This window comes from Cyanidioschyzon merolae, chromosome 18 (assembly GCF_000091205.1).
Source record: "Cyanidioschyzon merolae strain 10D DNA, chromosome 18, complete genome".
NCBI lineage: Eukaryota > Rhodophyta > Bangiophyceae > Cyanidiales > Cyanidiaceae > Cyanidioschyzon > Cyanidioschyzon merolae.
The window spans coordinates 1,222,694-1,243,809 of NC_010144.1; the positions used below are offsets into that span (position 1 = coordinate 1,222,694).

The 21,116-nt window shown below is 53.0% G+C and overlaps 4 protein-coding genes and 1 non-coding gene across 5 annotated transcripts, besides 5 other annotated features; 2 read left to right on the forward strand and 3 right to left on the reverse strand.

Annotated features, from left to right (window-relative positions):
• Nucleotides 1-835: part of a sequence feature (repetitive element) that runs on past the window's edge.
• A 1,100-nt stretch (nt 836-1,935) lies between these two features.
• On the reverse strand, nt 1,936-3,102 carry CYME_CMR495C (hypothetical protein; the record flags this gene model as incomplete). Its single annotated transcript, XM_005538631.1, has 1 exon — nt 1,936-3,102. One exon carries the CDS (start codon nt 3,100-3,102, stop codon nt 1,936-1,938), a length of 1,167 nt encoding a protein of 388 aa, XP_005538688.1.
• A 251-nt stretch (nt 3,103-3,353) lies between these two features.
• Nucleotides 3,354-4,968: a sequence feature (possible transcribed region).
• Nucleotides 3,499-6,054, reverse strand: CYME_CMR497C (kinesin-related protein; the record flags this gene model as incomplete). Its single annotated transcript, XM_005538632.1, has 1 exon — nt 3,499-6,054. One exon carries the CDS (start codon nt 6,052-6,054, stop codon nt 3,499-3,501), a length of 2,556 nt encoding a protein of 851 aa, XP_005538689.1.
• Nucleotides 5,606-6,126: a sequence feature (possible transcribed region).
• Nucleotides 6,127-7,398: 1,272 nt separating this feature from the next.
• CYME_CMR499T lies at nt 7,399-9,502 on the reverse strand. The gene has a single exon (XR_002461645.1). It is a non-coding gene; the product is annotated as a hypothetical transcript (transcript).
• Nucleotides 9,503-9,736: 234 nt separating this feature from the next.
• On the forward strand, nt 9,737-13,591 carry CYME_CMR500C (membrane-associated calcium-independent phospholipase A2; the record flags this gene model as incomplete). The annotated part of the gene is made up of 1 exon (XM_005538633.1): nt 9,737-13,591. The coding sequence occupies one exon, from the start codon at nt 9,737-9,739 to the stop codon at nt 13,589-13,591; it is 3,855 nt and encodes a 1,284-aa protein (XP_005538690.1).
• Nucleotides 13,592-13,594: 3 nt separating this feature from the next.
• Nucleotides 13,595-16,378: a sequence feature (repetitive element).
• A 296-nt stretch (nt 16,379-16,674) lies between these two features.
• Nucleotides 16,675-17,337, forward strand: CYME_CMR502C (unknown cupin family protein; the record flags this gene model as incomplete). Its single annotated transcript, XM_005538634.1, has 1 exon — nt 16,675-17,337. The coding sequence occupies one exon, from the start codon at nt 16,675-16,677 to the stop codon at nt 17,335-17,337; it is 663 nt and encodes a 220-aa protein (XP_005538691.1).
• A 138-nt stretch (nt 17,338-17,475) lies between these two features.
• Nucleotides 17,476-20,689: a sequence feature (repetitive element).
• Between the last annotated feature and the right edge of the window lie 427 nt (nt 20,690-21,116).

Sequence of the window (21,116 nt, forward strand, 5' to 3'; positions counted from 1 at the left end):
TTGCAGCCATTGACGTCTGGCCTCCTGCCTTAGCTTCTTCGTGTTGTCTCGTTCATCCGGGATCGGCTCTGTTTTCGTTTCTTTCCGTCAGCCGGCGACAGTGGTCCTCCAGGATCCTCCACTTCCATGTCCATAGCTTGCCTTTTTACTTTTGAAAAAGAACGCACTTTAGACACTTCTGCTATAGACCCCGGAAAATCACTTGAGTAGACTATACTGGAGATTAAAGTACAATGGAGATGAAAAACTATGCTTCGATATGACTTTAACGCGTATGCACCTTGTACGTTAGATAAACACGCTAAGTGTAAGGATCGCATTTCCCTTCAATCACGAGATGCGCTTCCTATCTCACGCCTGCCAGATATGATGCTGCGAGTATCGACTGCACTATATAGAAAATAGAACAGAAATTATCCAATAACTAGCAACGAGATTGGGATTCCTTTCCGTCTCTACGATAAACGTTAAAAGGAGGAAAACGTTTCCACACGTTCAAAAGTCTACCGTATAGGCGGAAGGTCCAGCGACCCGGAAGAGTGCGCCGGGCTCGTGCTCCATACCCCCAATAGCAGGTGCTTTAGAGCGATCTGAGCAGCTCGTATCGAGCGCAATTCATTCTGGGATTCGAAGCGGGTAGTACGCGCCTGCGCGTCGCCCTGGTCTCCTTAGATATCGATTCGCGCTGTCGCAGGCAGTAGGTCCGTCTGCGCAGCTTGCAGGCTCCCAGCATGATCATTAGCCCTGATCCCGTGTCAGGTGTTGCGTTATTCGAGTCGACACCCTCAGTGGTATGGCGAAGCCGTTTTGTCTCCGTGCAGCACCCGCTCCAGCGATATAGGCGCTATGGTAGGTTCCCAGGACAGGCACTTGGCTTACGATAGAACGCAAGAAACGACCGGTGCGTCCGAAAGAATGCATAAGTAATGGAGCTTGAAGGTAGATGCTTCATGATGGACGCTTTCCAGATCATCAATACCCGTCCCGCAGCAAGGGATCCATGGTCACGATAAACGTTTCGTCATCTGAAAAAATGACAGCGGCTGCACGAAAGATTGCGCAAAGCGTTGGCTGATCGCCGCATATTGTTTGTTGGATGCGAGCATGTTGTCGATGCGTCTACATGGGTACGGCAATGGCAGCGCCTATTTGTTTGAACGCACTATGATTCCTGAAAGCAAGTCTGAGCGGCTAGTCGCACGACCTGTGGACTTGTGCAGCATGACGAATGCTGGTCTTGATACTGATCGTCATCGCACCGTTGGGGTTCCCAGGCTCGGTTCAACGATCCCACTCGATTCGAAAAATCGATTCTGGAGCGTCCAAGCAGCACGTGCCTACTCAAGAAACCCTCATGGAAGGCACCAGCGCGCTTCTTCGCTCCACAGAGCCGACGAAGGTCAGTGGCAGCAAGGCGGTATCGATGCTGATATCACGGGCGGAAGATCTCACGAACGTAAACAGCCCCCGTTTAGCCATTTTTGACACGGAGGAAGCCCTGTCACAACGCCACGGTTCCGCCCAGTGTGCCAGTGAAACACGGAAACCGCGATGCATGTTTCCGAGCTTCGCACATCTCATCAAGGCTTTCACGTTTGTTCTGCGTAGTCCTCTGAAAAATTTCCGGTGTGCCTTGGAGCCGGCCCCGGTTTCCATTTACAAAATAGAGGATTCTGTAAGCCAAAGGTCTTCCTATGCGTACAACAGCGCTGCTGGTCGGATGTGTTTCAGCAGTATCGAACACCTTGCGCAGCGTTGCGAGGCGAGAGCCCCGTTCACGGCACCCGATGCGGTCGATAGCCCTGTATCATCATCCACGTGAGCATCCCGCACAACATTAACCGGCTTCGCAAGGCAGCACTAACCGTGGAATACGCACCGGCATCCGGTTCACGGACTCTGCAAGATACATTCACTGCGCGTCAGTGCAGGCCGTTACACGGTTCCCGTCGGAACTGCGGCACTGTCATAAGCGCCGGGTTCGACGCTACCCAGTATACGGCCACGGCCTCGCGAGCGACGCGTTGTCGCTGCTCGATCTGGTCGATCGTCTGGACATCGCAATCGGGCAAGGAATACGTGGCGTTCTAGGGCATCATCTTCGTCATCACCGCTTTGCCTGTATATTCGCGTCGAGTCCCGAGTCTCCGAGTCCGTGTCGGGCTCCAGCAATGGATCAGTGTAGCTGACTCGGGGCAACGTAGCAACCGCCCGGGGTTCGCATCGTCTTGTCGGTGGCTCTGGTTGCTCCAAAGACGATTTTTCATCGGCCTTGCGTTGGGCTTGCCTCCTACCAGGCACCCTGGGCAGATGATCATCAATCGATCGCGACCGCAGCGTCTGCCTTGCGCGTGCTTGAACCGTATCTTGAAGCTTTTCGTGGTCCCCGGACATCTCCATACGAGACGCACGCTGCAAATCATTCGTTCTCTGATGCATCCGACTGCGTATGTCACTTCGAAGCGACGACACAGCGTCTGGTGGAAGGACAGCACCAACCGCATGGGAGCGTTTGCGCATGCCGCTGCTTGCAACGTTATGCGGGGCGGAAAAAGCATGCCTGGGTCCCTCCAGTGCCTCTGTGAGTTTCTCTGGGCTCTTGTCTGGAATATCAGCGGCACCACTGGACACTTGTTCCCGAAGCTGTCGCGCTATGCGGGCACGAAAACGCCTGATCAGTTTCAGAGCGCGCGGTGAGTGACCACCTTTCGGAAAGAGTGCCACGTATTTCACGCCCGCCGGAAAGTGCCGCACGTATTCTAGGTCTCGCTCCAGCTGCGCCTTTTTCGAGTCATAGTCCGGAACGTCCTCCGGTCGTTCTTCCAGCAGGCGCTGAAGCTCGTTGCAGAGCTTGCGCTCCTCTCGCTTACGAATAGGAAGGTACTTACGCGTAATAGCATCCTTTTCGGACTGGCGTTTTCTTCTATGAAGTAGACGCTGCAGACTTTCAAGTTCTTGGATTTTGGCTGCCCGCGCACCGGTAGCAAGGTTCTCCCAGCGTAGGAGACGCTCAAGTGCCCGAATGCGATTTCGAAGCGAGCGCGACCTCCGCTGAACCCCTTCCTCCAGTGCAAGAGCACCATCTTCGAAGAGTCCAACCATATCTACCTTCAACTGACGGACATAGTATGCATCCCAGCAGAGTCTTGTAGTTAGCTAAAAAGCGTCGACGCAAGGGCCCACAATCCCCCCAGTCCGCTTACGTGCTGCTTCGAGCGCGCTCGCAGATGGATACCAGCGAAGGGGTTCGATGTCCACGACCTGCCAAAACTTACCCTAATCTAGACTTCATTTGATGCGCACCGCGGCATTTTCTTCCTGTTTGCGATCAGGCCGCTTCCAGTTTTTAGCCTATACTCCTAGGCTCATTCATCGAGCCATCTGGACTTTTGCGAGCAGCCCGGTAGCGCGTGCCGTGCACGCGTGGATTTGCCAAGTGCCGCGTCGTCTCTGCAAGGAGAGTCGGTTGCGCTCCGGTTTATAGAGGCGAGGAATGTCCTATGGCTCCTGGAAAGAGACTCGTTGGCTGCGTCGAGCCGTTCCAATATCACAGGCGTTCACCTTGGCAGCGAATCGCAGACTGCAGAGCGACTCGGGGAAACTCTCCGCTGTTGGGCTTATATTCACAAACATGAGTGTCTTTGAGTCACCGCCAAGCGAGTCTTGGAGCAAAAAAGTCAGCTTGCTGTTGCGAAATGGTACGTGTTTGTCCTTGTTCGCCAAGGCGGCGATCACATCTCCCAAGGCGCTCAGTGACTTGTTGATGTGCTGGGTCTCGCGAAGACGTTCGCCCTCGCTGCCGCTGCGCGCAAGCCGTTCGCTTCCGGCTAGATCGATCAAGTTCAGTAGACCGTGGATTTTCTGCTGCATTTCGCGATTCTCTCCCCGAATGTACAGGCGAAAGACGGAATGCGAACGCGATGAGCGCTCGTTCATATTTGTTGAGGCGGTCATACGGTTGCGGGCGCTGATCGTCAAGAGGCGTTCTACGTCGTCAGCATTGCGGACTTGCACCATTTGCAAATCACTAACATAGGTACTGCCAGTGGCTCGATCCACCTTAATGGTGTATTTGTTCGTTTCGGAAGTCTCCGTCGACGCGGAGCCGTTGTCTTTCGCAAGCAAATCCCGAATATGCTCGTTATAGATCTCCAAAAAGCAAGCCTCGAAGGAGAACGTGAAGCCTTGCTCGGAGAGCCTAGCAGCATGGGCGAAAACCTGGCGCACCGAGAGCGGAATCATGCCCGGATTTTGCCGATCACCGATCATCGTGAACGTCTTCCCGCTCCCCGTTTGCCCGTACGCGAAAATGCAGACTTTGTAACCGTCCAGAGCACTCTGAACAAGTTGAGATATCTCTTCAAATACCTGGACTTGAGTGGAAGAAGCATCGAAAACTCGATCAAACTGGAATACCCATCTTGGTCGATCGTGCGTTGCAGCAGTGGATGCTACCTCTCCGCCGGACGACGGGCGATCAGTCCGGAAGCAGCTGCCACGCTTCTGATCACAAGGCGCATACACTTCGAGGCCTCTACCGGAAGAGCGCGCAACCGGTTGGAAGAGTACATCGGGGTTGCATTGGCGTTCTTCAGACAACAATGGACGTATTCGACAGAAAACTCGTATATTTCCCTTCAGTTCTTGAACCATGTTGTGGAGTTCTCGTCGAACCTTTTCATCTTCCCGAGCTTGCTCCTCAAGCTCCCGGACCATTTGTTCCCGATCCGCAAGCTTTGCGCGAAGTTCCATGATCTCGTTGTCATTCTGTTCGAAACGTTGTTCATGCGAACCCAGCATGGCTTCCATAGAGAGCTTCTCTGCTCGTATAGTTTGCAACGCAGTCTCGAGACTTTGACAAGCCGCTTTCAACGCAGCATTATCTTGACGGCACCGTTCGAGCGCTTGCTCGATCGCTTGTTTGGCCTCCTCTGCGCTGCGAAGTTCGTTGCGCAAACACAGCAGATCACTGTCAAGCTGCCTGCATTTTTGCTCGTGCTCGCTTTGACGCTCCAGATTCTCCCGCATTTGAGTCTCTAAGAGACGAACGCGATCACGGAACGCGTTGGCTTCCGATTCTTTCTCAGCCAAGTGCAACCGTAGACGTTCGCATTCTTGACGCACTTCATCCGCATGGACTCGCTCCTTATGGATGGATTGGCGGATTTTTTCGGCAGACTCCTCCTCTAATTGCAGACGCACTCGAGCAATTTCAGCGTCTTTTTCCTCAACGATTCGCAACCGCTGCCGTTTTTCTGCCGCAAGAGCCTCCTCCAGCTCGGCACAGTCGCGCTCTAGCGCACGCAGTTTCCCCAGCTCTTTCTCGCTGAGGTGCTGCTGTTGCGAGCGGGCTTCCTCGAGTTCCTTTGCTAGTTGCCGCATGCGCCTTTCAGTCTCCTGCAGAGCATTTTTAAGCTCCATGACTTCCCGCTCTATCATTTGTTTTGCCAGACGCTCTGTTTGCAAAGCGTTCACAACCTGAGCCTTTTCGAGCTGTAACGAATCGATGAGGTGCTTCTGCGACGAGATCATGGTATGCAACGCCTCCATCTCCGCCGCTGCAGCGCCTTGGCCGCGGTTATATCCCGCTGGCGCAGCACTGCTCGAAAGCTGCTTCTGGTGTAGACGGATCATGGCTTGCAGACGTCGTTCCTGCTCTTCCATTCGCCGCCGTGTCTCCTCTATAAACGTCGACAGCTGCGATGGCCCCGATTCACTCGGGAGCGACGTGTGAGGGAGACTGGCGGGAAACTGAGACGTTAGTTGCAAACCGGAGGCCGCAGGGCCGGCACCCTTACCCGTGTCTTCCGTCACAGGCGTTTCTGATCGAGACTCAACCGTTTGCCCGACTGGCTCCTTAGACGCGGCCGGTGCCGACCCGGCTGCCTTGCAGCCACCTTCGCCGTCACTGTTTCCGGGGGCCTTATTCTCACGCTCTACCACAGTGCTCGCAGCACCAGTGCGAGTCAAAAGCAGGCTGCCTACGCCCTCCAGCGAAGTGTTGATCGGGGTTGGTGGGCGCAGTCGCGAGGCTGGAACCCTGTCTCGAATCATTGCGCAGGCGCACTTGTGACGAGACCTTTGCCTTGCGGCTTTAACAAGAAACTTTTGCACAAGTAGCCAGATTTGTGTCTGTAAATGTCACCAAGAAGTAACTATATGACGCGAAAAAGCGCGGACTGTGTCTGCGTCGTTTTGGAGGCCTGCTTTGTGGTGCGCTGTATGCAGAACAACGTGTCGCTGAACCCCAGCGACTTCCAATGAGGCATTCAAATTGCGCAACGGTTTCATGGCCGGACACACCGGCGTCGCTGCTGCAGCGCTGCCGGATAGATTTCTCACGAGAGGGACATAGATAGATAAATATGTATAAAAGGGTTTTTATGACGTAGGACGGCGCCCGCAGCGCTGCCGGATTGATTTCTCACGAGAGGGCCATAGATAGACAATTAGTCAAAAAGGCGTACTTATGCAGCGGGGCGGTACCTGGATCGCTGCAGGATCGATCCGCTGCGAGCTGTATATCATTAGATAACGTGGACCTATGTGTGTTCGCACAACGCAGCGTCGAGGATTCGAAGATGCCGTCCGCGCGGCTTTTTACGTCGAAACCTAAGGAAATACGAAAGGCGATTCCCCGCGATAGCATACACGCCATCTCGACTCACGTCTTGTCATCCAAATATCTCTCAGGCACTTGTGCAAAGGCTACTTTACAACCAGCCTTAAAAGATATACCCTCAAACTTACAAAGCGTAGAGCGGTGAGTGCAATCTACCCGAAAAGGGAGAACTGCAGCTCTACAAATGGATTCCAATTGGTGCTTCTTCATTATTTGTAGTATCCTCCGGTTGTTGAGCTATAGGCGGCGAGTACTTCCTCAAATAAGATTCATCAAGATTAGAGATGCTTTTAACGCTCAGAGGCAAGAGAGTCCAAAGGCCGACTTGGCGTCCGCATCGAAGTCGGACACCTAAGTGAGAATGAAATGAAAGCGGTCCCCTCACTGAACGCGACCGTGCACGCTGAGGTTCATGTCTCTTTCCAATGTAATCAACACCAGCAGCTGCAGGCTTTTTGTTTGACAGCTTCCTTTTCCTCCCATTTGTATCCAGCTTTGAATATGCCAGTCTCTCCTTCCAGATCACTTGTTTGCTGTGGAAGGACCTTGACGGCAGCATTAAGGTCCCACTGATGCTGTTTCCCGAGGCTTCCAACGCATTTTATGCAAACCCTGTGGTGTTGACGCACGCTTCGGTGGCCGTGCCCATCTTCTTTGTGTCGTGCATCGATGCGCCTTTCGCACGGTAGCACTCGGCCGTGGTTAGGTGCCCCAACGTGACCATCACAGCTCGTCTTCCGAGGGCCACTCTGTGGCGCGTGATCGCTTGCGATAGCGCTAGGTTTATGCCCTTGTCGAGGACAGATGGCAACCCTTGATGCTTTTCTCCATTTCCGCATCCGGTTCGGCACCCTAAGATCACGGGCTCCTTCTTTGAGATCTTCTCAATGCGTACGCTGACGGCTGCACGGAGAAGCGCGCGATTTCCATTCGAAAGAGAATTTGTGGAACGCAGTCTTGTCCGAGATGAAAAAAATATCGGCAGGAAAATCCAGGCCAGAGAACAAATCTAGAAACTGTCATTCGTGCACATTCCTTTTCTAAGACGGAGCGACACGCGCTTCACATGACGCGATCTCTACGATGACCAGAGTTTGGCTCCAAGAATCTTTTCCATGCAAAAAGAGCAGAAGAGATGGGAGCATCTGTAAGCATATCCCGTCGCAAATGCTATGCTGCTGTCGAATGGCGTTTCTTTGATGGATACAAAGGGCGGTGGATTTGTATTTCGATCAGCATTGATACTTTGACGTGACAACTACAATGGATTTTCAGTGTACGCTTGTGAAAAGCCTTAAGTTCAGTGGCTCGAGTAGGCGCGCTCACAACTCGTCTCGAAACGGGAAGATCGAGAATTTTAAGAATGCGTGATCTAGGCATACACCGCCTAAGGGCAGGAGAGGGAAGGAGGCATGTACACATGGACTAGATAACACTATCAGTTTTTCCTCAAACGCATGTTCGATGGCATCCCGGATCATCTTGATTCCTGTACCCAAATGAGCTTCGGCGGCAACGATATGAGGGACCAACTCCGAAAAGACGACCGAGAACCATGAAAATAAGTCTAAATAAGTTGACCCTCCTTGTTACTCTTCTATTTTCAAGGCGACATACCGAAGGAAAACTTCAGGGAAAAATCGAAATACAGGAACGGAACGAGAAGTTCGGTGTTCTCATTCACTGCGACACGGGTGTGGCTCGTCACCTCAAAGAGCATTGAAAACGTTTCTATCCTAAACGAAAACGTTACCTGCAGGGATACCATCGACGATTCGTCAACTACGACTGGCACCCGCGAAGAACTACACCATTCATGCTCCTGCCAGTGAATTGCGCTATCGCTGTCAGGAATTCAGGGAAATGAGCTCCAACTGAACTCGCCCCAGCAGCCTGTGACGCGAGTTTCGCTGCTTGCATAAAGTTCGCTGACATATGCGTTCCTATATCCAGATGGGCTGTACATATCCCCCGAAGGCGTACCATCAGGAAAACAAAATAGGAAACTTGTCGAGCTACGGCACTGGGCGATCGCAAAGGTCTAGCGAGGCCGCCTAACCTAAAGCAGGCACTCACAGGCGTAGGTACGGGACAGAACCTCTATTCTAGGGGATCGCTAGCGAGCAGACGCCCTCCAGAGCGACCCCGCGTCATCGCAAGGTCTCGGCACCCGGTAGCGTTAGAACAGAGCACAATCTCAAGTAGCCGACGGGGGGCAGGGTATCTGTAGCAGTAACGAACGCTCGTGAGTCCTAAACTTGAGTGGTTCAAGCTCCATCGTACTTGAACAACAGCCTCAACACGTCCGCACGCTGAACCACGACAGGAACCTAGTGCACCGCTCGGCCCGCGCTGCGTTCACTCGACCTCTCCAGCCGACTGCAAGCTCCAACGTTAGAAAGCAGCCACGACGCCAAAACGGTTCCGTCTCGGTGTTCGTGTTGATCCCGACGCGCACCACAGCCTTGGAGCAGTGCACGGTTAGCAAACTGCGCAATGTCGCTTGCGGCTGCCAGTGTTTCTGATCTCACCGCTTTGCCTCACTGGAGAGGCCAGGCTACTGGTCGCCCTCCACGGTGTCGATACGTCCATCGCATTGTTGGTTCGTTCAGGTTCACGAGAAACGAGATACAGCGTCAGCAAAGGCTCACGTTCGATAATCATAACTGGCTCTGACGATAACAGAGTTCACCGTACGGCCTCGCTCTAGAAGTCGCCTGCTGCTCGAACGCCACCGTTTGCCGAAACATCTATATGATATTCCATGTAGATACTCCAAAGTTTCCTGTCATACTAGAGAGTCCAAGGAATATAACGTACGTTTCCACGTCTTCGTCGATTTGCTGCTGTACGCTCGAAGGCACAGCGTCTATACAGAATAGCTTTGAAGCGCGGTGTACGCACGCGCGATGCGCTGCGCTGCGCGCCCAGATGGCACCCGGGTTCGGATTCGTTCGCGTTATCTCCCCGAACGTTGCCGGTACGCGGCAAACGTGTACCATAAACCGCACTTGGGAGGCTGTCACTACGATTCGTGACTGTGAGTGCCACTGATAGAACCGGAACGAGTTTGTAGCGAAGACCAAGGTTAGTGCGGTGTCGTTCGCGGTGGCAATGGCGTTCGTTACTTTCGGGGTCGTGTCTGGAGGCACCGGGCGGCAACCGCTAGCTGACAGGTCACCGGCGTTCTTGAATCAGCACCCAAGAAAGACAAGCCGATCGGTGCGGTGTCGACGGCGAAGATTCTCGCGTAAAGTGTCTCGAAGATGTCTGCTGAAGCTCTGCAGCGTTGCTGAACGACAGTCATCCGACTCGGTGCGACGAGAGCAGGGACAGAAGCGGGGCAGCAGTAGCAGCGCCAGCAGCCGTGATGAGCGCTATGCGCGGAACGCAGCGGAACAGCGCCAGGCAAGCGACTCTGTATCGACGGAGACGCGAGCCCGAGTGTCTCGAGCGCTCCTACAGGGCGCGCAGGGGGTGGGCCTCGGCCTCTACTGGATTGCTCGGCAAGCGGTGCGTGTATGTGTGCCGATGGCTCGCTCGGCGTTTAGCCAGCTGTCAACGCTTGTGCAAGACCATTCCAGTCGCGCGTTCACCTCAGTGGGGGTCCAATCACAGCCAGAACCGCATCATAAGCCGTACGTTGCATCTGAAGCGGACGAGGCAGCGCGGGCGCGGCCTAACGACACAGCCGTTGGTGCGGATCGTGCTCAGCGGCGATCTAATCATAAGAAACGGGGGCCACGTTCAGGTCCACCATCGGGAGCGAATGCTCCAGAGCAAGCAGACGAGATGTCAGCTCGACTGCGGAGAAAGTACCTTCGATCGTTTGGGAGCATTCCGGAAGTTGTACTCTTTGACCTTGTCGCCGAATGTGAAATGCGAAAGCAATTTGCGCTACCAGAGGAGACTCCATCAAATATGTCGCTTTTAGGGCAGCGAGCCTGCTATATCCCGTATGAGCTGCAGCGCATTATTTTCGACGAAATTTTGACGCCAGATTTTGCCGCCTCTGACGCTGACCGCGATCTGTTTCAGAGCAGCAATACATCCATTCCGCTCGGCGCCAAACACACGTTGCGAGCTACAGACGGCTCAGCGGCGTCCACCCCGAGAGCACCCGAGGTCGCTGTGCCGGTTCCCGTTCATATCATGGATTCGCTGGTGGCGGCTGTGGCACCCTGGAGCGCCGGCACTGGGAGTCCGGGGAGCGCACCAAAGGCGGCAAATTCGCCGAATGATTGGAGTCAAACTGCGACAGCGCCTCGAGTCGGGGTCCAGGGCGAGTCGCCGGCATCTACTTCCAACCTGGACGATATGGTACCTGCAGCAGCAGCAGCAGCGGCAGCAGCAGCAGGGCAAGTATCCGTGGATTCTTCCGCCCGCAGGGGCAGCATGCTGTACATCCCGATATCGGCGCTCGGGAGCTTGTGGCAAGCCATCTCGGCAATGAGTGCGGGCGGACGCAAACGGCGCGAGGAGGCGCAACGTATTCGTACGTACTCGAATGCCGCCGACGCTATGGCTCGCGAGGATGCCGTTATGGCGGGTCTCGCTGGCGCAGACGGTGGAAGCACCATGGCCTCGGCATTTGCAACAGCGAGCGCCATTATGGCGAGCACACCGACGCGATCGCCATCGATACCCGTGCAGGGCGCCGAGGCTGGAACTACCGCTAGTACGCGCGAAACGGAACAGAAGGCCTCGCGTCCAACAAATGGATCCGTGGAATCAATCGAGGTATTGAGCAGACCGCAGGCATCGGCTGCCAACTTGGGCAATCAGCAGAAGCGAGATCGCACGGAGTCGAAAGAGGGGACGGGTGCGAAGCAGAGCGCACCAGTGAACCCGTCATCAGCGTCTGCTGCATCCGCTGCAGCTACCAGTACAGAAGTAGCTGCAGCGGATGCAGCAGAAAGTCCTCTGTCGAAAGACAAGACGAGAAACTGGTGGTCGACGCTTTTCTCGTTTACTTGGCCACGCCCGCGGAACGCTGTCGACTCGGGATCTGCGACTGCGACTAACTCGGAGGATCATGCAATTGAATCCATCCAGCGCCTGTTGCTTTCACGACATTACGGGGCAGGCGCTGGCCATGGCCCTGTGGATGCTGCCGTCTTCGATGAGCTCGTCGATCGAGTGGAGCAGCTGACGCTTCGCGCTGCAGCAGAAGCGGCCATGGCGATTCGCACGCGAAAACAAGCCATTGCATTTCTGGAAGAGGTAGGTGTGGCACCGTTGTTGAATGCACTGAGCATGACGGACTCGCTGCAGCTCTCGAGGCCGGATGCTGGACGCCGCAGGAACAGCAACAGCAACACCAACCTAGACGATGAAACCGCATCACAGAGAAAGCGCCCACAACAAGAACAGCAACGTGAAGCCGCCTTCACGGTATCCCTAGCTGTGGCTGCACTCGCAAATCTGACCAACGTCTTGCCTCGCTGCAAACCGCAAATCCTTCGTTATCCAGGCCTCTTGGATGGTCTGTTGCGTATCTTGGAAGCACCGGTAGCCGGAGAGTCATGGGAGATGCAAGGCAAGTGGAGCGCATGTATGCTCATCGGCACCCTGATGATGGATGCTGCCACGAGCGATCGTGCCCTCTTCTTCCGGAATCGTCGACTGGTTCGCGTGCTCGAGTCCATGGCAGGCGGCACACGGGTCGGCTACCCGGAGGATGTTGCACGGGCATCGCGTCGGGCGCTCGCTTGTCTGGGCGTGCATCACTGGAGGCCGCGCGTTCGAGGCCAGCGCGGTTTGCGCATCCTTGCACTTGACGGAGGTGGCACTCGGGCGCTCATGTCTTTCGAGATTCTGAAGCACCTAACCAAATTGACTGGCTGCCAGTTGCATGAAATGTTCGATATCATTTGCGGAACCTCGACGGGGGCGATTATTGCCGGCTCGTTGGGGATTCGCCGGCGTCCAGTTGAGGAGGTCGAGAGCCTCTACCGTGAACTAATCGGCAAAATTTTCGCCAAAAAGCTGAGCAGTGCGCCGAAAATGTTGCTCACTCGGGCCTACTACGATACGGACTTGTTTGAGAGCATTCTGAAACGTGAGGCAGGCTCATTGCGGATGATTGATTCCACCATGGACCGGGATATGAACTACGTGTTCTTCGTAAGCTCCGTGATGAATCGACGTCCGCACCAGCTGCATCTGTTTCGAAACTATTGCCACGCACCAGGCCAGGAGTCCAGATACCCAGGGACTGTGGATGCAACCCTATGGCAGGGTATGCGGGCCTCGTCGGCGGCTCCGACGTTTTTTTCGGAAATTGTATTGAATGGACTCATTCACGCAGATGGAGCTCTGGTTGCGAATAATCCCGCAGGGGTGGCAGCGCACGAGGCACGCCGCTTGTTCCCGAATGTGCCTATCGAGCTCTTGGTGAGCGTGGGAACCGGAGTCGCCGAGAAGACTAGCCCTCTATCGCCGCTAAGCACCACGGACAGTGGTGTGTCCACGGGCACCAGAGAGGGCAGCGGTGGCGACGGCGGTGCCTCAACCGAGAGCGAAGCTGCGAGTGCGCTTCGTGAAGCTGCCACGACTTCGGCGATTTCCGCAAGTGGTGGTGATGGTGCAGATGCCGCAGCTGCTGCCGTCCCGAGCCGAATGAGCTGGAACGACGTGATCAACTCGATTGTGGACTCTGCAGTCGGCACCGAGAGTGTGCATCACATCCTGGAAGATGTGTTGCCTGCAGATGTTTATTTTCGATGCAATCCAGAGATCAGCGTGATGAATATTGATGAGGTTCGTCCCGGCAAGCTCATGGAAATGATTCGATGTGCACAGGACTACATCGCCGCGAATGCTGATCGCTTTGATGAGTTAGCGGCACGGCTGCGCCCGAAAATGCCCCAGAATTTACTAGAACGGATCCGTTTTGAGCTGCAACAGGAGGCCAGTCTGATTCTCGACTTGGACGATGCACGGGAAGGGCCACTTCCTGCGCTTTAGGGGATGGACAAGCCACCACCGCCGTTCTAAGTCGAACGACGCCAACGGTATACAGTAGTGGCGACCGGCGCCCTAGACGAAACGTCTCCAACTGACGTGCAGACGCCTCCCCGCCTTTTTGGACCGGCCACCTACTACTGCTTCCAACTTTTTCTCGTATAGTTCGACTTTGAGAGGTTGTCCAATAAAGTTCCCTCTTCATGACTTTGGAGGTGTTTTCTCCAGCACCGCACATCTCCGTATATTGATAGCGGCATTAAAGTCTCGGTTCACAAATTCCATACGTTTCTTCCCATTGGTAGTTGTACTTACTAGTGCACCTAGTCCTCGCACTTTCGCTCTACTTTCCATTTGCTCCTCCGTCAGCGGTCCATACTTTTTCATATCCTCAGGGCTCCTCTGGAAATTTTCCATATCCACTCTCTGAAGTGTACAACCCAGCTCATGGTGTGTGCAGGACGTTCGAAACTCATCTACAGGTATTGTAACAAAACGCCTTGCGCACTCCTTGTACGTTCTTGTCGTTGGAGCTGGCGTAGTTCCTTTTTGGGTCTTCCAGCGCCCTGCTCCATACGCTATTACGAGCCTTTGAGTCTTGTCTTCTTTGAGGGCGCTCAACTTATTGAAAAAGTTCGCGAATGCCCGCTGCGTCCCACCGAATAGATTCATTCGCAAACGAGCCCACCGGGGCTTGATATACCCCTCCCACAGCGCATCCCAATGGGCAACACGAACTTCCATGAATTTCCGAAAAGCTTCAAAGTCCGCGCCTCGGCTCGTCACCTCGCTCGAAGATTCCAGGTGATCCTTCATTCCTGCATTCCATGCAGCAATTTTCTTCCTTGCATTCATTATACCGGACTCTCGATAGTATCTTGCTCTCGAGAACCTCAACAAATGCATGTCTTTCAGACGTAAGTTGCCGTCAATGCAATCTTCCGCACACTTTGGTGCTGCGATGGTAATGATATTCGTGTTCCCAGGGTCCATGCCAATGACAAAGTCGTTATCCTGCACTTTCTGCGCCGCAGGACCCGCCTCGTTCTTTTCTTCATGCTTCGTCGCGTCAAGCATAAAGGCGTTATCCTGCACCTCCTGCATCACAGGATCCGCCTCCTTCCCAACTTCATCCTTCGTCACATCAACGATAAAGTCGTTACCCTCAATCTCCTGCGCCACAGGATGCTCCTCTTTGTTTTCTTCATGCTTCGCCGCGTCAACGACAAGCTTGTTATCCTCCACCTCCTGCGTCGCAGGTTCCGCCTCCTTCTCATCTCCATCCTTCGCCACGTCAACGAGAAAGTCATTATCCTCCACCTCCTGCGTCGCAGGATACACCTCTTTGTTTTCTTGATCCTTCGTCACGGGTGCAGCCGAGTGAGGGACTGGCCGATCTCTCTTCAACCGCCGATAGTGTGCACACAAGGCTACTCCATCGGTTTCGATCATCCCAGTGAACAACTTTTGCTTGCTCACTCTCAGGCGTTTGAAATCGAAGATGTTCTTCCAGTACGTCTTCCGGTTTTCACCGGAGAATTCCTCCCTGCTGACACTGAACCCCGGACTGATCTCCTTAAAGATGCCGTAAAGGACGCCGGAGTCGATAGTCTCAAAACTTGAATTGATCCTGGACAACGGATCAGCGTGGGAGCGATTCTCCAGAAGCGCAGCCTTCCCTCTCTCCGACTATTCGTTTTTTCCACACCCGGCTCCATGTCGGCCTTGCGTCCGTGCTTTCGGTTCAGAAACATGAAACAGCGCAGGATTAGTTGATAAAATCTCTCTTCGTGTTTTTTCATATTAGGTAATTTTCCTGTTGGACTGAGTAGCCCCAAGACCGCACGGTGCTCTTGAATAGTCGCGCGGATTACGGAAGCTCCATTTGTGCTCCTGCGTGATGTCTTCTTATCGACAAATTCGATCTCATCTTCATACTTTCGATCGTTCGTGATGCCGTTGATCATCCCCCATATTCCTTTGCGAGAGATGCCCGGGTAGAGTGCAAACACGGCGCATATCATGAAACGTTCCGGGTACATAGTTAAATGGTTCTTCAGATTCGTGAGGTACTTCTTCGGCCCGTAGGCGTAAATACACGAGTCAACCCTGTATCGGGTACGCTCGAAGCGGTATTCGGCGTAGTTTTCGTGGAGAGCGTGCACTAGCACATTTTCCTTCCGCGCTTCCCCTGTACCAAGCATCAGGTGACGAATAAAGGTCTTGTGGAAAAACTCGTCTGGAATCTAGACCGTTTCCATGTGCGCCACATCGCGATACATCTCCCTCGCCAAATGCATCAGTCCTGACGACGTCTTGACAATACTCTTGGAGTACGAGTCGACACGTTTTTTGATAGCGTCCCGCAACTTTTCCTTGTAGGGATGCTTGATATGTCCAAGAAGAAAGGTTTTCACCACCATCTCGTCGTACAGCCGTCTTCCTTGCCGCCTTCGACGTAGGGCCTTACCGTTTCGGTCCTTCTTCTCTTCTTTTTGTTCTGGACTCGGCACTATATTTGGGTTTTTTTGGCAGCCGGCGACACTGGGCCTCCAGGATCGTCGACTTGCTATTTACTAGCTTTTCCGTTTTTTAGTTTTTTTTTGAAAAAGAACACTCTTTGAACGCTTCTTTTATATTCTACGAATAAACACTTGACTAGACTTGTTTGAGGGCTGGAACAAAAACGAACTGAAAGACTGTACCTGGCTAAGACCTCAACAGAAAACCAACTTTTTACAGCTGAACACCACGCTATTGATACCAATCGAGTTTCCCTTTAACGGCGACGCGGCGCTTTCGGAACTCGATCCGCCGCATCTCCCGGCTGGATCCTGCTGCGGTTCAGAGACCGCAAGTCGAAAAGTGTGTGGCTGTAGTTGAAGGCAAATATGGTGCACCACGCGGCAGTAAACAACAGAAATAGGTTGTGAGACGCGACAGTCGTGCGATGAAGTGTGTGGCGGCTTCTGCAGCGCTCGTCGTCAGCCACTCTTTTAAAACATATTGTCGTTCTTCTATCAACTGTGTTTGCAGAAGACTCTACTGTAAAACGTTTGACCAGGTGTGATTCGAAACGATCGGAAATGTTGCGCAAAGTATCCTTAGTGTTCCTGGTGACCCTGCTCTACGTGCTCGCTGCAGTTGTGTCGAAGCCGGTGCGTGGGCTCTCTCAGAGCAGCACGATTGCCGAGCTGCTCGCTGCGTCTCCAAGCTCGTACCTGCAGAACGCGCTCACAAGCGGTGCGTTTCTCGTGAATAACTCAGCCGGAAGTATTCAGTTGTTTGACGTTACACAGAACTCGTTGTTAACGAGCGTGGGCCTCTCTACCCTGATATCCACGTTGAACAAGTGCGGTATCCAGGAGCTGCACGTGCAGACGGACGCGATCGAGTACGCGTACGTTGTTGAGGGTGAGGGCACTTTCACGCTGTGGTCGTCTAACGGCTCGGTGGTATTGTTGAAGGCCCCCTTGAAGCCTGGCGACGTGGCGATTATTCCAGCCGGCTGGCCGCACTTTTTCACCGGGTCCGAGACGTCCACGACGCCGCTGGTCTTTGTCTCGACATTCACCAGCGGAGAGCCACAGGTTTATTTCCTGGCTGGTGCTGGGAATCTATTCGCGAACGTGCCATCCGAGGTCGGTAGCAGTCTGTTTAATGTTACCGCGTCGCAGTACGGATCGTTTTTCAGAGCGGAATCGACTGTGGGTGTCGTCTTTAATGAGACCTGTTTGGGGAATGCCTGAACGATTTGAAATCGGGAGATATCAGTGCTGCTTGCGAATGCTGTCGGGGATGTAGCTCTGCTGCGCTCCGTTGGTTACATGGACAGGAAATTTGCGGATTCTTAAAAGATAGATACGTGACGCCGCTGCTAGCGAGCCCCTTTCAAAACAAAAACGCTGCCGCTATCAGTACAAAAGTGGCTACCAACGCGCCCTAGACGAAACGTCTCCAACGGACGTGCAGACGCTTCCCAGTCTTTTTGGACCGGCCACCTACTACTGCTTCCAACTTTTTCTCGTATAGTTCGACTTTGAGAGGTTGTCCAACAAAGTTCTCTCGTGTCCACTCTGGAGGTCTTTTCTCCAGCATCGCACATCTCCGTATATTGATTGCAGCGTTAAAGTCTCGGTTCACGAATTCCATACGTTTCTTGCCATCGTTCGTTGTACTCACCAGTGCGAGTAATCCCCGAACTTTCGCCCTCCTTTCCATTTGCTCTTCCGTCAGCGGTCCGTACTTTATTATATACTCAGGGCTCCTCCGACGCTTTTCCATCTCAACCCTTTGAAGTGTGCACCCCAGTTCATGGTGTGTAAACGATGTTCGGAACTCATCTATTCGTATCGTAACGAAACGCCTTGCGCACTCCTTGTACGTTCTTGTCGTTGGAACTGGCGTGCTCCCTTTTCCGGGTACCCAGAGCCCTGCTCCATACGCTACTACAAGCCATTGGCTCGTCCCCTTTGAGGGTGCCCGACTCATTGAAAAAGTTGGCAAATGCACGCTGTTTTCCGCAGTACAGATTCATATGCAGACGAGCCCACCTGAGCTTCGCGTACTCTTCACACACCTCCTCGTCATGAGAAACGCGAATTTTCATGAATTTCGGAAGAAAAAAAGAAAGTTCAATCGACGGCTCGTCACGTGCCTGATCGCTTCCAGATTCTCCTTCACTCTTGCGTTCCATTTCTCACTTTGATTCCTCGCATTCATCATTGCTTGTTCTCTGTACTAACTCTCTCTCGAGAACTTTAAACGACGCATGTCGCTCTGGCATAAGTTGTCGTCAGCGCCATCTTCCAAACGTTTGGGTGCTACGATGGTTATTACATTCGTGGTCCCGAGGTTAAGGCCGACGACAAGATCGTTATCCTGGGGATTATACGTGCCAGGGCCCGTCTTCTTGTGTTCGTGCTTCGGCAAGGGCGACAATGTAGATGAGGTAGGACGATCTGCCTTCAAGCGCTGATAGTGTACACATATGGATTTCCCATTGTAATCGATCGTCCCCGTGAATGCCATTTTTTGCTCGTTTTGAGGCTCTTGAAATCGAAGATATTCTTCCAGTACGTCTTCCGGTTTTCACCGGAGAATTCCTCCCTGCTGACACTGAACACCGGACTGATCTCCTTAAAGATGCCGTAAAGGACGCCGGAGTCGATAGTCACAAAACTTGAATTGATCCTGGACAACGGATCAGCGTGGGAGCGATTCTCCAGAAGCGCAGCCTTCCCTCTCTCCGACTATTCGTTTTTTCCACACCCGGCTCCATGTCGGCCTTGCGTCCGTGCTTTCGGTTCAGAAACATGAAACAGCGCAGGATTAGTTGATAAAATCTCTCTTCGTCTTTTTTCAAATTAGGTAATTTTCCTGTTGGACTGAGTAGCCCCAAGACCGCACGGTGCTCTTGAATAGTCGCGCGGATTACGGAAGCTCCATTTGTGCTCCTGCGTGACGCCTACTTGTCGACAAATTCGATCTCATCTTCATGCATGCGATCGTTCGTGATGCCATTGATAATTGCCCAGAATCCTTTGCGAGAGATGCCCGGGTAGAGTGCAAACACGGCGCATATCATGAAACGTTCCGGGTACATAGTTAAATGGTTCTTCAGATTCGTGAGGTACTTCTTCGGCCCGTAGGCGTAAATACACGAGTCAACCCTGTATCGGGTACGCTCGAAGCGGTATTCGGCGTAGTTTTCGTGGAGAGCGTGCACTAGCACATTTTCCTTCCGCGCTTCCCCTGTACCAAGCATCAGGTGACGAATAAAGGTCTTGTGGAAAAACTCGTCTGGAATCTAGACCGTTTCCATGTGCGCCACATCGCGATACATCTCCCTCGCCAAATGCATCAGTCCTGACGACGTCTTGACAATACTCTTGGAGTACGAGTCGACACGTTTTTTGATAGCGTCCCGCAACTTTTCCTTGTAGGGATGCTTGATATGTCCAAGAAGAAAGGTTTTCACCACCATCTCGTCGTACAGCCGTCTTCCTTGCCGCCTTCGACGTAGGGCCTTACCGTTTCGGTCCTTCTTCTCTTCTTTTTGTTCTGGACTCGGCACTATATTTGGGTTTTTTTGGCAGCCGGCGACACTGGGCCTCCAGGATCGTCGACTTGCTATTTACTAGCTTTTCCGTTTTTTAGTTTTTTTTTGAAGACGGACGCGTTTCTTACGTGTCTACTATAAACCACGAAAAACACTTGACTAGATATGTTTGAGGTGTGAAACAAAAACGAACTGAAAGACTGTACTTGGCTACGACCTGAACGGAAATCCAACTTTTTTCGGTAGAACAACACGCTACTGATCAGGATGGCGTTCCCCTTCGACGAAGGCATGCGCATCGTGTCAGTTGACTGACTGATCTCCCAGTTGCGCTCATTTAGCGCAATGCATCCACTGCGCGCGACGCTACTCCGATCGATGAAGGACACGTGTCCGATACCCCGCCTTGGCACATGCGTGTTCGCATCCCACTGCAGCCAAAATAAAGTATCGTAGATCGCAAACTCACGTAGAATGATCTCTTGCTACAGGCTCTGTCGCTGGTGCCCATTGCAGTACCGCCCTGACATACGTGGAGATGTAGGGGCCTGGCACGATACCTCGCGATGCTTCTAACAAAAGCATCGCGTTCTCTGCGGCTTACACTTGTGTGGATAAGGTACACAACACTGTACTCAATAGAAATTTCGTTAATTTTATTGATCGTATATAAACAAGACACGGAATGATTCCTGACCAAGGATATTCGTTTAATCAATATGCTTGTTATGCATGCCGCACCGACACTGGAATAAGGACCTGAACTGAAATTTGCATCTATCCGGCGTCATGGGCTGGAACTGATACCCGTTCAAGTCATTGCCATCCTGCCGTGGTTGTCCAAGTAATGGTGCCTGCTTCGTCCTCCGGATCCGGCGATCTTGGCAGAGGCAGAGCACGTAGGTAGCGTCCAAGTCTGCCACGAGGTTTGAGCCTTGCATCTCGCCTGGCACGATCGTGGCACTTGACAAAAGCGCATACTGTATTCTGGTCTACTCTATCAGATTATTTTCAAGAGCCTAACCCGTACATCGAGCCCGAACGAGGCACCCCTGGAAAGAAACGCCTTTCGAAAGTCGAACGGCGCCAGCGGTGTACAGTAGTGGCGAGTGGCCCGCCCTAGAAATGACGTCTGCAACTGACGTGCAGACGCATCCAAAATAAGATACCACCTCAGGAAATTTCCTTATACCTCCTCTACGGTATTCGTCGGCGAGCTACGTGGAAGTTCGTCTACGATTGTTGTGATCTCTGAGCGCAGCACTGCGGAACCCTTGGCACCAATTACTGATGAGGTTGTTGATGGGAAGCATAGGAGTTCTGTCTAGTTTCTGAAAAAGACACTGAGCGCTTGTGCTAGATGTGCTCAACGCTAGACAGTCTACGGGAGATTTAGGTCGGACTCTGGACAATTGACGGGCGATCACTCGTGCAGCTACGCAAAAGAAGTTTTTTGCTGGATACGCA